Source organism: Amblyomma americanum, chromosome 11 (genome assembly GCF_052857255.1).
Source record: "Amblyomma americanum isolate KBUSLIRL-KWMA chromosome 11, ASM5285725v1, whole genome shotgun sequence".
In the NCBI taxonomy this organism is placed as follows: Eukaryota; Metazoa; Arthropoda; class Arachnida; order Ixodida; family Ixodidae; genus Amblyomma; species Amblyomma americanum.
Genome location: NC_135507.1, coordinates 1,827,566 through 1,844,922, shown reverse-complemented (window position 1 = coordinate 1,844,922; position 17,357 = coordinate 1,827,566). Strand labels below are relative to the sequence as shown.

At 52.7% G+C, this 17,357-nt stretch overlaps 1 protein-coding gene across 1 annotated transcript in view; it reads left to right on the top strand.

The window, feature by feature from the left end:
• The first annotated feature begins 3,315 nt into the window (after positions 1–3,315).
• LOC144110467 (endoplasmic reticulum metallopeptidase 1-like) overlaps positions 3,316–17,357 on the top strand; it is a 78,252-nt gene continuing 64,210 nt past the window's right edge. Inside the window, exon 1 of the mRNA XM_077643378.1 lies at positions 3,316–3,424. Within this exon, the coding sequence (XP_077499504.1) occupies positions 3,331–3,424 (94 nt within the window). The 5' untranslated portion in view covers positions 3,316–3,330. The remainder of the gene's footprint in view (positions 3,425–17,357) is intronic.

Here is a 17,357-nt window from a genome sequence, read left to right as displayed (position 1 = left end):
CATTCCTCTGATTTTATTAAAGTTTACCTACCTACCTTGCTCATCAACAAGATTAAGCACCTCAGACTTTTGGAAGCCACAGTTGAAAAGCCATGCCAGCGCCTTGTAACAGACGCCAGGAAGTGACGCGTCCGCTGTGGCATGCGCAGAATTTTGTTTGCTCTCGGTGACTCATCCTTGTCAAGCGGCTACGGGCGGCGGGAAGTTGACACCGCGGCTTTGTGGCCGGCAGAGCCGTGTCAGCTCGCGCTATCAAAATTTGGTCCGACTTCGCTGGCTTGGGAAACAGGCCTGGCGCCCCTTGTTCCGTTTGTGATCGCGAGGGCTGTGCACATGTTGGGGCGCTAGCCGCGTTGGATGTGTCGCACGTTGTCGTTTGTTAGCTGAGGACTGGAACATTGGCTGCCAGTGAACCGGCTGTCATGAATCCAGCACTTAATAAATGTTAAAACGAATGAAGAATAGAGCGACATTAAGCAGATGGCAAATGACGCATAGACATGCGGACGGAGAGCATTGACATGTGGCCCGTTTAATATTGTAATTCCCTGCATGTATCCGCACGGGCAGCTTCGATATAAAAGAGAACACGTTGTTCGCGTTCAGCCGAAGAGTACGAGTGTGACTGGAAGCCACACTTTTTACTTTGGTGTGAATGGTTCTCCCCTGGACGGATGATGACCGTGAGATATATCTTCAACATGAGTGCAGAAGAGAACACCAGGATTCGTTCTTTTGCGCGAACCGACTCTTACCATTCGTGCAGTAGCTATAGCTGCAATACCTGCTCTACAATTGTCAGCAGTTTTGTAGCGATACCTACATTACGGTAGCATTTCGAGTCTTCAGCGTGCAGCGCTGCGACCCTTTGGCTGCGCCGCCACGCTGTCACGTCGTTGGTCATGTGGTGCGGAGCAGTTGCAGGTGGCGCGACGCCGTGACTGATCACGTGGTTCGTCACCTGGTTGGTCACGTGCCCAGCCACGTCGTGCGCCGGCGAAACCGAGCTGCCACAGCTGTGCGCATGCGCCGTGTCAGGTGGGACGAAGATGAAGGAACGCCGAGAGAAACGGAGCGGCGAAAGACTGACTTTGCAATTCAACTGAGCAAGTTCCACTCGGCCAGCTGTAGCTATCGCGTCACTCCAGGTTTAACCACAGCTAAACCACCGCCAATTTTTGGCTCCTGCTTGCGGATGAGTATTTGATCATCGCAGTTTGAAGCGTGCAGCATTTTCTAATATACTTCTCGGAGTGTCGTCGTCCAGAAACGCGGAAGACACGCTGCACGATCGCTCACTGCAAGAGCCAACCATGTCGGCCAACCAAACCAGCATTCAACGAGCGTATACGCTGTCCGAAAGCAGGGGTTGGAATAGTTCTCGTTATATAGCTTGTGATATGCTGTATGCGTCCGACTATGTGTGCTCAGTTTTAGTTTCGCAGGTTTGGAAATCAGCCTATGTAGGAGACTTCGCTCACACAGCACTATTTTTCTCAATTAATCTTCCTGTTTTTGGTACGTAGGGGCCGGTAATTATACCAAATGGTGGCCATTGTTGGGATGCGGGTAGCGTGGCCGGGCCGGAGAAGGGACGAGGAGGATCGGAGACGCGGTTACGAAGGAAGAGGCAAGGAAAACTTCATGCAGACTATTTACATAATGTAGTACAAGTAAGGGCAACTGATAATGCCTCTCAGTAAAACGGAGCTTCTTAGCGGGCGAAATTCTCATAGGAATCGAGTCTCCCTCCGCCAACGAGTGTCTCTCGGTACCAAACCAGCAGTTCGTTAAATACCCTTCGTATTTCCTGGATCCCTGACTTGGGAATACAGTTCGGAAAACGATGTCCAATCAAACGAGCAGACGGAGACACTGGTGGTATACCGCCCACGGCAGGGGGCGGTGCTGATGCTCTCACAGTTCGTCGAAGGGAAAGGGTAAAAGACATTCCCCGAACACTGTCACGTTAATGTAAACTCAGCTGCCAGGTGGCCACCCACGTGGGTCAGGATTACCAAGCCATTTCCCAGCAGGTGGCTTACAACCTTGCACTTCCCCGCCTGTCGTCCCCTACGCGGGAACTCTGTCGAAGACGCAGCCCAGCCGTCCTTCACTTGTCACCCCCCGAGTGACCGACGAAAGCATCACTCCGTGCGGTAACCCAAGAGCCGACTCGGCCACGTGGTGCCGCCATTGTCGCCACTGCTTCCGCGAAAGACAGTCCTGGCCGCAGCGTTTCTTCAGAAGACTCATTCGCCTTTACGTTGGTTTGGTTTTCTAGAAATCCTGCTCGGGGAGTCCGCGTCTTTGTCCACTTAGGCACGCCGGGCATAACACCATTGACAAATTTTATCATCCAGTTCCTCCTCCCTGGGCATTTAAATGTGGATTCCCCATGAGGCAGATGTACTGCACTCTTCTAAAGTTGCAAGGGAACAGAGTGCCGCTGGGCCGTGGTGTCACTCGAACGCACGAAAAGCTGAGCATTTATGACATTGTCCAGACTCTTTTAATTTAATTTTTGTTTAATAACAAATATTTTGAAATCCCTATTCCCCTCATCCTTTCCTCAGAGCGAGGCATGTATCGCGCCTTTTCTCTCTCTCTCCGCGACTTCTGTCTCGAGCGCCTGCCGCGGTGGCTCAATGGTTAGAGCGCTCGGCTGTACTGAGCCGGAGCACCCCGATTCGAACCCGATCCCGTTTCGATCTGTGCTGTGCGATGTCAGTGCGCGCTAAAGAAAGGTCCCCAGGCGGTGGGAATTACTCCGGAGCCCTGCATGCACTATGGCACCTCTTTCTCTCCCTCCTCCACTCCATCCCTTCCCTCGCGGCGCTGTTTAAGTGTCCAACAGTGAGGAAGTTACTGCGCATTTCGTTTTCCTCATAACTAATCTTGTTTCTTGTTAACCTGCGGTAAAGGCCTGCAGGAGGTAAAAAGTAATACGCCGCCTTCCCCTGTGGCGCCTCTCCTCTCTTCTCTACTTGACTTCCCTCTTCATCCCTTCACTCACAATGCGGTTGAGGTGTCCACCGAGAAGTGATTGATGTGTTTGTGGAAGATGAGACTACAGTCACGCGTTTTCGCGCAAAACTGTGAGAGCATGACGCGCGACATTCCTGCGACCTAGAGCGAAAAGCGCTCTTCAAGGAGAACTGAGCCGGATTCCAGTGCAGCCATTGACAGCTCCGTCATTAAATCTTGGTGAATGGTCACGACTGCCGGCGCCTGCTTGGACACGCCCGAACTCGTTCGTCTCCAGGTCACGGATCGCGACGGTCGAAGGAGCAGCAGCTGATGCCCGTTCCAATGGGAAAAGATGGCGAAATGAGAAAGAATGCAACACCGGGTCGGAAGGATGTGCAAGGCAAGTTCCTGACGTGGAGAGGCGCACACGGCGGTGACACGTTTGCTTCCGCACGTACGTACGCGCCTTTTGTTCTGTTTTTCCCTCATTTCCTTTCTCTTCTTATTTTTTTTGTGCACCACATGTCTCAGCAAGCGGCCATGAGCGCTGGCTTTTAGAGGCAGGGAAGGTGGTCCTGCATAGTGAGCCCTTACTACTTACGTCTGTCAAGGACGCGTCTGTCTGCAATGCATGTCAAATTGACGAAAACAGTTACCACGTGACCACACTAACAAACAGCAGCAGTGGGCACGTAGTGCCTGAAAAGATGCATATGCTTTCGATCCGTTATATGTATGTGTGCCAGTATAGCGGCCGTCTAAGTGGGACCGCCACAGGATCACCATTTGCATAAAATTTGGGGGCCACCCGTTTGACGCAGAATGCTCCAAGTGATGTCAAATGACCTGGCATGTTCCTGAAAATAAAATTACTAATTAACATGAAGTCCAAATTATGTGTGGGATCCTCAACGACGACCTTTCCGCCCACAAACCGTGCATTCCGAGGACCTTCAGACGGCCATTACGGCCGAGCCGTTGGTCGTAGGAGGTTCCGGATGGCGTCAAACAATTCGTCGTGTTGTGATGCACACGTTTATGAAATAACTGATATAACAAGGAAATATACCGGATATAGCGAATGTTGCCGTAAATCGTAATATTAGTGCAAAATCCATGAGGTAGATGGCTCTGCTTGTGTCTTAAAAGCGGGGGCGAGCGCACGTCAAGGCACCCTACTTAGAAGGGATGTTTCCGGAAAGGAAGCATCCTCGGATGTGTGGAGCACACCGATCTAAGCACTTAAAGCTCGCAGTGCTAACGGTGTTAAGTCGAACACTGATGCAGTTTTGGCGGAGAATCGAGCAAATAGATGTGTGTGTTCCTGTCGTTTGATGGCACCGAGTGTGCGATATCCTGGAGTCTTTTGTGGCACTACTTCACGGGGTCTGACCTTGAAGGTGACCTTGGCAAAACCTAGCGTAGCAACAGCACAGGCAGAAAATAAAATCAATATTGCTGTGTTTCAAAACCGCGCCGGCGCGAGCAGATCAGCTTCGCTGGCCACTGGGCGTGCTGTCGTCGCAGCCTCGTGTTTGAACTGCGACTCGCGCGCTGTGCATTGCACGTCTTCGCCATCAACTTTCTTCTGCGGCGCGAATAGATCAGATCAGCTTAACCTCGATCAGGGCATAGCTCGAGTCGCCAGACGACCCAACAAAGCAAAACCATGAGCCATGCTTCCGCACGTCTACTCGGTTTAGCTGTGTGAAAACCCTAGCACTTTCTTTTTGTGTTCTCAGTGCTGTTACACTGAGAGTTGAGAAACGGGATCGCACCTTTTCACCCGGCTGAGTTCGCCCAGTGACGGGCTCTACTGCCGAGCATAGCTGTGGTTTCAGTGTAGGGCTCATAGACATCAAGACTAGGTCCCACTGATCTATTTTGCGCACTTCTGGTAGCATTGATGCGGTTAGCGAGTAGTTATATGCACCACGAAATCCTGGATTCATGTTCGTGGAGGGAAATGTTTACTGTGCGGAAAAAATTAGGGGACAGTCCAGCTCCGTCTGTAAGGGTGTGACGCGTCAGCGGTTTCTCGTGCACCCCGTATCTATTCTTCGTTGACGATCGCGTTTATTACAACTCATTTTTCGCATTCTTGACTTTGAACTCCCTCACACTGCAGTTTACGTGCATGATGTTATTCTAATTAGTTACTCTAACAGGTCTACGGACTGAGATGTAATTCACGAAAAGCGCTGCGTCTCTGTCGTCTTACGGGGCGCCACGAGGCTCGGTCGTCGTGGATCGCTTCAAAGACAGGCATACAAGAAAATGCGCAAACAGTAGACCCCTTTGGAAGGAAACGGCGACGCTGGATCATCCGAAGGTCGACACGCGATAGCAGACACGAGTAGAGTGAACCGATTCCTGCCCCAGTCGGAGGGCAAAGCGGAGATCGGGAATGGGTGTTTGACAAGTGATGGACGAAAGTGCCGGGGAGAGAAAACGGCAGCGCGCGGCGCAATCTACCGGCCCAGCATGTTATATGGGCGCAGAATTGAGGTCCAATAGTGAGGACGTAGAAAGAAGCAGGAGGCGGGAATAAACGGAGGGAGTCTGCGTCAATCAGATCCGGAACACCGCCGGGCCGCGCGAACTGCGTCCCCCACGACATTCCCTCTCTCTCTTTCACTGCTGCTTCGTGCAGCAGTTTAGAGCAGGCTGCGATCGATGGGAGAAAGCGTGGCGGCCACTTGGGAGACGACGGCATTCGATCCGCTCTGTTCGCCACCGGGGAGGAAATGTGCCCCTCCGAGCGGCCGTTGTGGAGCGAGCGAGCTTGGGCGCGAGCAATACAAGCCAACGTTTGCACATTGTCTTCGTCTGGGCCGCAAGTCCTAAGGAAACGGTGTTCCTGGACGTGCTTGTATGCAGCGCGTCTCGCACAGCGGCGTCTAACTCCGCCACACCGTGACAACCGCTGCAGACCACCTTTGAGCGTGCCAAGAAAAACGCGTCGGGTGACATACATCTGGTCGTCGATCCTCCGCGCGATAACCCCGGAATAACCTCCCTCGGCGGGCATTGGTACGCGTCGCGCCTAAGAAAATGAGCCCATCTTGCATCGAGATCGTGCCTTATGGAGGATATGGCAGGGGCAGCGAATGGGGGAACGTCTGAATATTTTCGCTTGCTGTACGCCTGGGCCTTTCTTGTGTAACGATCACTCTTTCGCGCCGCCTTCGACGCCACTGCTCGGCACTCGGCTGCTGACCCGAAACACGCGGGTGCGATCCCGGCTGCGGCGGTCGAATTTCGATCCAGGCGAAGTTCTAGAGGTCCATGTACTGTGCGATCTCAGTGCACGTTGAAGAACCCCAGGTGGTCGAAATTTCCGGAGTCCTTCACTACGGCGTCCCTCGTAGCCTCAGTCGCTTTGGCACGTTAAACCCCCATAAGAAGCATAAACAAACAGTATAGCCTCACATTAAAATGGAAGTACGATTCATTTCCGTGACGCTTTCGGCAGCGAAGCAAGCAGAAAAGGAAGCGTAGGCCTCGCGTGCCAAGCGCCGCTTCGAACCCTGGAGCCAAATCGTCATCACGGTTGAGCGGGAAACCGACCGTGTCCGCATTAAATCATATCAGGAATAACATTGGGGGACGCGCCTTGCGCTAGTAGGCCTGTTTTATTCCGCCTGTGCACTGTCGGTCGTAGTATCATCGAGACTTCCATGGAGTTACCTCTACAACTGCTCTATCAGGTGCACGCTAATTCTTCTTAATATGCAGGTCGTCGCAAAAACTGGGCGCTCTTATTCAGGTTTGCGCCGTAATCGCAAAAGCTGAGTGGAAAATTGCGGTTTTCGTGTAAGGGCCGCAACTCGTCACATACTTGAAAAAGAAAAAACCGGTCCTTACACGAGTGCGTACAATATAGTATCATCCTAATCATCATCATCGCCACAATTTCAGTGTAGTCCAGTGGAGGACAAAGGCCTCTCCCAACAACCTCCCTCCAGTTATGCCTGCAGTGTATAGTGCCTAGACAGCCTCTGCGTCAGCGTTGCCAGGTTCAGAATGCGATTTGGAGCTAAAGAGAGAGAAATAAATCATGTCTGCTTTTGTACATCACCAATGTACATGGGGTATACCACTGGCAGAGAGGGCAGGGTGATCAGTCTAGAAATGGTCGTCGCAGATTACTGTCCCAGATGCCCTGCTCTTCGGGAACAGGCGCCACAGCTTCCGCGTGAACAAGCGGACCAACGAGAACCCGATACGAGGGGGAAAAAAGCCGCTTTGCAAGCGGAAAGCAAGAGAGCCACGTGAATTAACGCAAGTCGATCGGTTTTGGTCACCGCGTAATGGCTCCCCACTAATGGATCGAATGTTGCTCGCCGTCTGGAACGGCGTTCACAATCCGCCAGCGCGTCGGACGTGTTAAAGTTGCGGCGTAAACACGCAGGGCAGCAGCGATTTTAGGACGGGAGAGCCAGCGACCAGGCAGGAGGAAACAAAGGACGCCATCGTAGTGGACCGAGACAGAAAATCGATGCTGAGGCTGAGAGAAACTAAGGGAGGGGACTGAAGTGTAGCCACGTTGCGGTTCCAGCAGAAAACAGCTCAGACAACAGAGCCCGATCGTCCGAGCGACCGCGGTCCCAGGGTCGTCCTAGAGCACGCCGTCTTACGACCGTCGCCCTGCTGCGGTACGCGCCTGAGCAGTCATTAATGCGAAAGCATTGCTTGGCAGTGTCGGCGAGGTCGTGTCCGTAAAGTGTGTCGTCCTCGGAACAGTTGGGACCAAAGGAATTATTGTAGTCGATAGAGGATGATGCGAGGGTGATGGGCGACAAAATTTGTTGTCGATAGGATAATTAGTTAATTAATTAGAGCCAAAAAGGTCGAACACCGGCCGAAATAGCGCGGTCGTCGATATGGCGAGTAGATTGGAAAACAACCGTGGACAGCAAAATAGTGAAAAAATAGGCAAAGGAGTGGAAATAGAGTTTCAAACGGATTGAAATGTGTTTCATGAGTGATAATTAATGGAACAAAAAAGTTTGACGCACATTAATTAGTTAATTAATTAGAAGAAAAAGTCGCTCGATGGCCGAATAGGCTGGACGGGGATATAGTAGGTGGACGGGAAAGCAGCACTGGGCGCCAAATTGGAAAAACCAAAATGTGTCGGAAGAGTCGGCTGCCTCGGCTTGGTTGATGACTTCTTTTTGCTCATCTGGACCAGAGCTGAGAATTGGGGCCTCTCATGTTTATTCATTTCGAATGGTCCCTGAATTGTTTTTTAAGTGTGTGCATGTCCATATCATGTGGATCATGTCCGCCTGTCCCTTGCATTTACCGTCGTATTGCCCCGGGTACCATTTGCTTAATGGATTCGGGTATGTGCCCGTCTACAACCGCCTCCAAGTTACTTCCTCCGTTTTGCTGAGCTTGCGATCAGCTTCCGGTTTAGTCTGTAGTGCTGAACTGTATCACTGTATCTTGTCAGCCTGCCTTTGTCCGAGTTGTGCAAGGTGCGATGGGAGCCAGCTCGGAAAGTGAGATCTCGAGCCAGTTCGTTTACCCTTGATTCCTTGCCGAAGCCTGGTGCGCCAGAATTCTCCGCTGAGTGGTAACGTGCTCTGCACCACGATCGGGGTTTGGGCTTTTCGTCCGAATTCGGTTGTCCAAGTTGTCCTTCACTGGAGGCCGATGCCCCGCGCAGAACTCGAGCGGGCAGCTTTGTACACGTGTACGGATGTCTCCTTTTGCTGCGCATCTGGGCACTGTTGGAGGTGGAGGGGCCCTTGAGTAGGCTGACTCGTTCAGCACCGCAGGTCCCGGCTCCGAGGGACGTTGTCGGACTCCGTTAAGAAGGAACGGTGCAGCAGGTTTATTCACATTTTTACAAGCACGAGGATCAAAAGTGGGGATCTCTTCGAATGCACTCGCGGTCGAGTTTTATATCGTCCTTCATCATTAAATTCCCTAGGTTGAGGACGCCCTCTCCGGGGTGGGAGTGGCCTGAAACTTTCACTTGTTCGCGCAAACTCACACCACCGCACATACGGACACGCCCCCGTCCCATGTTGAGCCTGGGAGAGAAAAGGATGCCGTCGGAGTAATTAATGTCCTCTGGCCAGCTGAAGGTTCCCACGCGCTGCTGACACCTGTTCTTCAACAGATGACAGCCGACGCGCAAGGTCAGAACCCAAGGTGGGGAAGGGGGCGGCGAAAGCGGTCCATTGTCCTTAGAGATGCTTGCGATGGTTGGGAACGATGACCGTCAGCCCACCGGAAACGAGGCCCTGTTGTTCCCAGGCATGGTCACGGCGATTGGGGAAGATAACGGCCGCTTGCTCGTCGCAGCGGCGTCGGAGACTTCGGAAGGGGGCCGGTTGTGCTCAGGCTTCAGGCCTCCGCTCTGTCGGGTCCCACACTCCGACCGGGCAAAGCTCGGTAACTGGAGCCAGCTGACTGACACCTGGGTCCATTCCGCGTGGCCCGTGACGGCAGGCCTGGGAGCGATCACCATCGAGTGGCGGGGAGCCACCCAGTGGGAACAGAAGCGTTGGCTGTCGTCATGCGAGACTTGCTGTCGCCGTTCTTAGCAGCACGCGGTTGGTGCGACGACAACGCGAAACGTGGGAGAGAGGTCTACGACACAGCCAGCGCTGTGATATGTTGTGGACGGAGAAACAAAAGAAACGTTGATCTATGCGATTGTGGGCACACGCGGTGGAGGCACGTGCATGCCATAGAAACGAACAGAAGTCTCCCCGCAGAATAACAACTCGATCTGTTCTGCTTGCGAAGAGCGGCCAAGCCGGACCGTGTTTAACTGCGCAGATAATCGAAGCGCCCGTTTTCCTCAGGGTTCTTTTTCCTTGGTTTGGGCGTGCAACAGAAGCACGCCACGGCGTCCGTAACAGCCTCCCTGCGTCAGTCGCATCAAAAGCCGCTCCGAACGTGGCACAAGCACGCGCAGAAGAGCAGCGGGTGAACAAAAGAAACGCATCCAATGGCCACCGGGCCTAATGTTTCGTTGACGTGAGCCAGTAACTCATCAAAGCAGCTATTGCAGGTAAAGTAAAATAAAACTCGAAACGAGCAGGGCAAGATGGGAATTCCACAACGGGAGTAAAGCATGAAGGGGAGCAGCAGAGGAATACAAGAGTGTACGGGAAGGGTCTCGTCGGGCGTCGCTTTCCTCGGGTGCTCGATAGTGGCACTCGCTGACGCACGCGTCCGAGCGCATCATCTTGTTCCAGCGGGGGTGGCTTGGTTCGATCGCGGTGTACAGAAAAGCGTGCAGCCAAGTGGCGTAGCTCACTGAGTGCATGTGACGCAAAGCCGGACATCGACCAGGCGCTCTTCTTTTCCCTTTCCCCTCACTTCGGGTCGATCTGCACAGCGCAGGCTGAGCTCGAGTTCTGACCAAAACGCGGCCTTCTCTGCCACGAGCCACTGCTTTGCCCCGGGAAGTCCTTTGAGGGGCACCGGTCGAAACAAGCCGAAAGCTGCTCGTCGGAGTCATTCGATGAGTTACGCAGAGTCGGACAGGCTCGCTGCGGGAACCGACAGCAGCAGCAAGAGCGGAATGCTTCACTTCTCGCACAACATAGAAGAGGCAAACAAAGCGCTGCCGACCTCTGCGAATCGAAGTAGAGTCCGAGCCGACTGAGCGCTTCTTGTGGGTTTTGTAGTACGTGCGTGAAATATGCGCTGTGTGTATGAAGATTGGACAGTGTCTATTTTATTCGGTGCACGCTTATTAGAAGCGATTAGTCTGTTAAATGATAACATGGGTAGTTATTCAGTTAATGTTTGCGAGTACGCTTGAATAAAGTGTTCACCTCGCGCGATAATCGAACGCCAACACCAGAGCGGTTGAAGCATTTTGTAGGTTTGAGAAATAAATCACCGAGTATATATATACTGCCGGGGTGCTTGTTCTTCCTTGCACGGGCCTCACGTTCGCGCCGCTGTTTCCTTTTTTTTGAACGTCACTGCTGGCTCTGCAGCAAAGGCGTTCTTTTGCTATATAGGCTATCGACGCCTGTCAGCCATTTGCGTGGGACAAAAATGACAGAGAGCCTGTCGCTGTCCTTTCTTGCGTACTCAGTTAGGCATCCGAGGGGTTAACGCCAATTAACGCCTTTTTTATTTTCATTCAAAGCGTGTTGAATATTTGTCGCCGGTTAATTGCCTGTCGATACGGACTTGTTATCCGCAAATATAAACCCCATCCAAGTTTCCGGGTGGCTTTGGCTTGGAGAGTAGGCATATATTATAACGGAGGAAGGCAAGATGTGCCCGGGTTTTTGAGCTATGAGGAACACTTGCCGCCTAAAGAAGCCGAGCCCTGTATAGCGGTCCTGTACAGGTGTCCCCCACTAGGCTCTTGTAAAGAGGTCGTGAATAAGGGCCTTATACAGGGGGCCCCATACTACGCTCCTGTGTATCGATCCTACATAGAGGCCTTGCACAGGGGATTCGGTACGTGGCCCCTGCATAGCGGTCCTTTTTATGACCCTTATTCGGGGGGCTCTATACGAGGCATATAGGGAGGCACCATACACCACTGCATAGGTTGCTCATTTCGTTTAGCTACCCACTCCCAGTTGCTACGAGTCTTTCTAGTCAAACTGTATCGAAATCGTGAACAAAATTAACTACCGAAGTAAGCAAAAGACGGATAATTACAGCTAGCTTCGTTCCTTTTAATGCACAGCTGTCTGCTTGCTTGGATTGGCGCTTGCGTGCCGGCCTCAACTCGTGTCTGGCTCTGTCCCATTGTGCGCGCTTGTGCGAGGCATCACCCGTCCTGTCCTCCTCCTCTTTGGCTGCTGCTGCGTTGCCCCGACGACCGGCGGCACGCAACGTTGGCCAGCGCACGCACCGAAATGCACCAAAGGTCCGCCACGCGAAACAGCTCCGAAAATTCCCTCCAAGGCCACGCGCAGCACACTCGGCGAAGCGCGTGCACGATTGATGCAGCTATAGGGTTGGCGCCGACTAATTATTCACTGAGCCGAATCGACGAAGCTTGAGTGAAGCAACGTAGCGATTCATTTGAGCTTTATGTTTGGACCAGTTAGTGCATCTCAATTTTAAAGAGGGGCTAATGCGAACGAAACTGTCAGTGGGGCGTATAAGTACTTACGCCTAACATTGTTTGCTGATATTACAGAAGAGAAAACCAAAATTACAAGGAAAGTGTGTTTAAAGGAGCCCGCTTACGCGTCCGCCCGCGTGCACAACGCTGAAAATGCGAGAATATGATTGCCGACTTAATGTTTCAAAAATTTTTCTATTCCCTCCGCACTATACTATAAACGGCTGGAACTGTTTGTCGGATCTGACTGTCTCTGCGCCTCCTTCGTCCGTTTTCACACTGTTACGTGATCAAATCTGTAAATCTTGGCATCGTTGAATTGTTGTACTGTTTCCGAGTTTTATTACGGGTGTGTTTTTCCTATTTTGTGCTGCCAATCACGTCGACATCATTCAAGTGTCGCACTCTTTGTTTCCCGTTTGCATTAAGGATGAAGTTCGCATACGGCGCCGAATGCTGCGCCTTCCCCGTGCACGAATGCCCAGAAGGGCGCTGTGGGCACCTGCATGAGTGAAGTAAATAATTAAGCAGGTGCAACACGCAGGAGACACAGGCACTCTGACATGTGCTCTCTTTTCCGCCGATTGTATTCCATGCATATATGATCCACCGCATCCAGCGGCAGATCCTGCCAACAGCGCAAGTGTGAAGTGGCCGCGTGGAAAAAAAAAAAAGAGAAGAAAGAAGCAGAATACTAGAATTGTAGCAGAATTTTCGCACTCTGTTAGCTTAGTAAATACCCTGTAGGCAACGGACAGTAAGCTGATCGGTCTGTAATTTTTCAAGTCCTTGACGGCTCCTTTCTTATGAATTAAGATAAGTCCAAATGCGAATATGCTAAATAGAGATCAGAAATTGCGCGGAATGAAAAGGCGGTGTTATGGTGCTTCAGTGTACTGAAGCAAGTTTATATGCGTGTGAGTAAAAATGAGAAAGAGGAGGCGAAGGCTCTACTCTTCAGGCGAAGCTTAATTAAGCGTCCTCCTAACCTTTCCCAGTTGCACCACATTCTGGTGATTCCGGGTTTTCTCGTTGGTTCGCTATCGCCGGAGTGAGCGTGGCGGACGGGTAATATTAGCGAAAGAAAGTCTATGATTTGTTGGCTGGCTGGTTGACCGACTCGGTGATGGATAGAACCGATGCCGGAAAATAGATTGATTGATTGATCGATCTCGATCAATTTCCGTGCCAGTTAAAAGCTACACCGTGGGCCACAAGAAACGCCATAGCGCAGGGCTTCCGCGACGCGTCCGCCTAGCCTGACAACACACTGCATATGTTGGACACTGCATTCCCACGAGGGGGGGGGGGCACTGCACCTCCCTCACAACATTTGTGGAGAAGAGCCCCTCCTGCACTGTGGCCGCTTCCCACGTCGCCGCTACGTAGCGTGTCGGGAAGACGAGCCGGGCAGCAGCCCAGCACCCGCTTGAAGCAGCGTCGTCGCGAAATGAAGTCCTCTCTCCGGCCAGCTTCGTTAAACGGTGTCGTATGCAAAGCTGAGCGGAATGCACGAGATCGGGACAAAGAAATGCGAGAGGATGACTATAACATTCGTATCCAGTGCGAGCTAGAGCACGGCGTGCAGGTGCTGCCCCCGGTGGACAGGCAGACAAACGTTAGACGATTTTGCTCGGCTCATAACCGCCGGAATAGTGCTGTCGCAGCAAAACGAAATTCATTATATCTGCGGTACCCGCCGCGGTGGCTCACTGTTTAGGGCGCTCGGCTACTGATCCGGAGTTCCCGGGTTCGAACCCGACTGCGGCGGCTGCGTTTTTATGGAGGAAAAACGCTAAGGCGCCCGTGTGCTGTGCGATGTCAGTGCACGTTAAAGATCCCCAGGTGGTCGAAATCATTCCGGAGCCCTCCACTACGGCACCTCTTTCTTCCTTTCTTTCACTCCCTCATTTCCCCCTTCCCTTATGGCGCGGTTTAGGTGTCCAATGATATATGAGACAGATACTGCGCCATTTCCTTTCCCCAAAAAACCAATTATTATTATTATATCTGCGACGCTCGTGCAATGCAAGAGCAAACACAGCGCTGTCTGCAACTTCTTTCTTGCGCGACCGTGTGAAAAAGTTATTTTCCTTGAAGCACCCTCCTCCCCTCATTTCAGCGTTTCAAAGCTGTAATATTTCCCCGTTGTTCCCCCCGGAGACGCCTGGAGCAATTACCCGGCGTGGCTGCAGCAATGCAGGTGGCGGCGTCAACGAGGGTGAAATGGCCCTCCGCTGCCTGGGAACGTTTTTCGGGAGCATGGTTCTCGTTCACGACGCCGGACCCACCCGGCACATAACGACGTCGTTTTCCGCGAAGGGACGGCGGTAAGTGAGACGCGGCTGTGTTTGACTAAGCCAACGACGCCGGAATGCTCGTGCTTCGGAATCGACCTCGTCTTACCCTAAGTGCCTTCCCTTACGTGGAACCACCTGTGCAAGTGCCGCGGTGGCCTTTAGCTCCCACGGAGCGCTGTGCAGTGCAGGTGACTGACCTTCGACGCCGATTGGGCCCCCATTCGGGCTATTCATCACCGCGGCAGGGACAGCACGGACCATAACTTGCCAGAAGCGGCGAGAGGGTGTTGTTGGGGACGTCCTGGAAGGCGGATCCTGAAGACTGGACACGGGATCGACGTCACAGTGATTGGACGCATTTGTAAGGAACTAAATTCCCCAACTAGGGACCTGGGGACAGGGGAACCTATTTAAGCAGCGATCTGACAGGTGACTCTTTCGAACTCTGTAAATATATAAGTAAACCCTTTCAGTCTCTCCTCCACCTCGAATCCCATCTCGTCTCTTCCTCACCCCGTAGCAGCAGACTCGCGATCCGGAACCCGTGGACCTCGGCCTTGGCGTGAGACGGCCCAGGCGAACCAAGGGCCCGCATCTAACAACTGGTGGCAGCGGTGGGATCGAAGCGCGATCCCCCAACACCGGTGGCCTGCTGTGGGGCACAAGCTACGCCGCACAAGCACGGCGCCCTCGGGTGGCGCTTCAGTGCAGCGCAGTGAACATCCAGTGGGGCTTTTTAGCACCTTGTCATGCGCCTCAACCGGGGCCTTCAGCTGGCCACGTTCGTGGCAGAACAGGCGGAGTGCACCTGTGGGGAACTAGTAATGGTGCGCAGGAATGACGGCTGATTGCAGGTCCTCGGATATGCGTCACGTCACTTTCCCAAAGGGGGCGCCGACAGGGCGTTGGGTGTCTTCGAGGACGCACTCTTTCCTCAACGCCCCCGTCAGGAATGCATGCCGCTGCAGGGGCACACCCGGCTGCGCAGCCTCAGCAGGAAAGACCGCTTTTCTGGGGCAACGCACGAAGAAAAGCGGCACTCGCATTTCATTCACTAATTCGGGTTTGTTATGGGGCTTGCTCCTTTACTCGTTTTCAGCAAAGAAAAAGAAACTCTACATTGTTGCGACGCCTAATCTTTTCCTGCTGCCGGATTGGTGTGTTTATCCTCTCTGTATCGATGTAATTGTCTCTCTTTGCTTCGTTTAACCCCGCTTTGCTCGTGTTTAGTGCCGCCGTTCATGTTATCATGCACCAGCTCGCCCCACGGACCGTCACTGCGGATCCTCTATGACGTTCTGCAACCAGTTCCAGCTATCTCCTGCCAATACTTTCGATGCGCTGACCTAGCGAGGGCCCCTGTACAGTTCCTTGTGACTTTGGAACCCTGTTCTGTATAGGCGCAATATTTTTAACCCTTCCTTGGAGTCCACGGGGTTTGATTTGAGTTGGGTTGTCGTCACGCAGTGCCTTCCATATGCCGTCGAGAATATTGCGACGGGAGATCCGCTGGTGGCAAATCGATATAGAGCATCACGCACCGCATGCTGCGATATAGCCCAGCTCCGAGGCAGATTACATCAGAAACCCTAATTTTATTCTAATATACCAGCCCCCCCCCCCCCCCCCCCCCCCCCCCCCCTCTAGTCAACCGCCGAACAGGAAAAAAAATAGCCAGTAGTTCAACCCGGCTGAACCGAGCGACAAGCTCGGTTGCGCCTGTTTATTAAGCCAGGTCAGACATTTCTCCTGTATCTGCTCTCTTCCTTCGTCCGCCGCACATTTTGGCTGTAACGCAGCTTGTATATCGCTGTAACGCAGCTTGTATATCAGCCGGACGATCCGACTGTGCTTGCCTTCGACTGCACATCGTCTGCCGCGTGGCCCGGCACGCTGTCCAGCCACGATGTCGTCTGGCGAGGGAGGCACGTGATCTGAAGTCACACCTGTGCCCCTCCTCCTGGTTGAGGATCGTTGCCAAGCGGCTTTCGCCTTGAGCTCTGCACGCGGAGAGTGAAGCTTTTCGCTTTTAACAGGCGGGTGTGACCGATGCGCGAGACCTGCCCGCTGAACCGCCTTTTGGACTAACTCGACGTCACGCTGACGCCGCCTTGATCGCTGCCCGCCTTACATTGTTTATTTATTACATATCGCCCGTGGGGCATCATTGCACGTGGGTTACGCGCACAAGGCGCCATATGCACAGACTGAACAAAGGAAAGGACAAAAATAACAGTATACACAGTGAAAACACTGGGGAGAACGTGGCGGGTAGAACACTGAACACCCAAACGAGAAATCCTCGAATAAATAAATCAACACACGAGTGCTTACCCGTCGTCCTACGTCTGCCTATGTGGCTAATTTAATGAAACAAGTTTTCAACGCACCCGTATTCACGGCTGCATTGGACATTTGTTTTACACGGCTGTTCTTTTTCTTTGGAGGCAGAGCGATTGAGATGAAGTCGGTCGATAGCTGCAGAGTCGACTCGATGCGACATTTACGAATGTTCAGGTCAGGGCCACCCGGTGCACTTCTCGAATACAGTGCCAAGCAGGAGGCACGCGCTGTGTACCGCTGACGTTTGTCTCGTGGAAATAAACATGAGGGTGCGTTGCCCAAACCTTTGCGCTGCCAGCTAACACGTCTTAGCTGTGTTTTGATGTACTACACCGCTGACAATGCTATCCAGAAAGAATCGCTGTTCTAGCTCGAAAAGCCTATTTTCGAAAACTGGGTAAAGTCTTAGGTACAACACCCTGTATAACAGCGCAAGCGCACACTGGAGGGGCCTCTACTTTTTCCTGTAGGCCATTCCCAGCACGTAGGTAAAAGTTGGAAACGCGGCGAAAGGTGTTTCGAGTCGTGCTTTGAAGCCTCTGTTGTATATGTCAAGGAACTCGGCGACTCAGCCTGCACTCCGGGTGTGTTTCCGCAGACAACGTGCTGTCCTTAACTTGTTCCGTAGACGTGTGCCATGCATATCTTGCGTGCAGCTGAGGATGGTTGTCCTT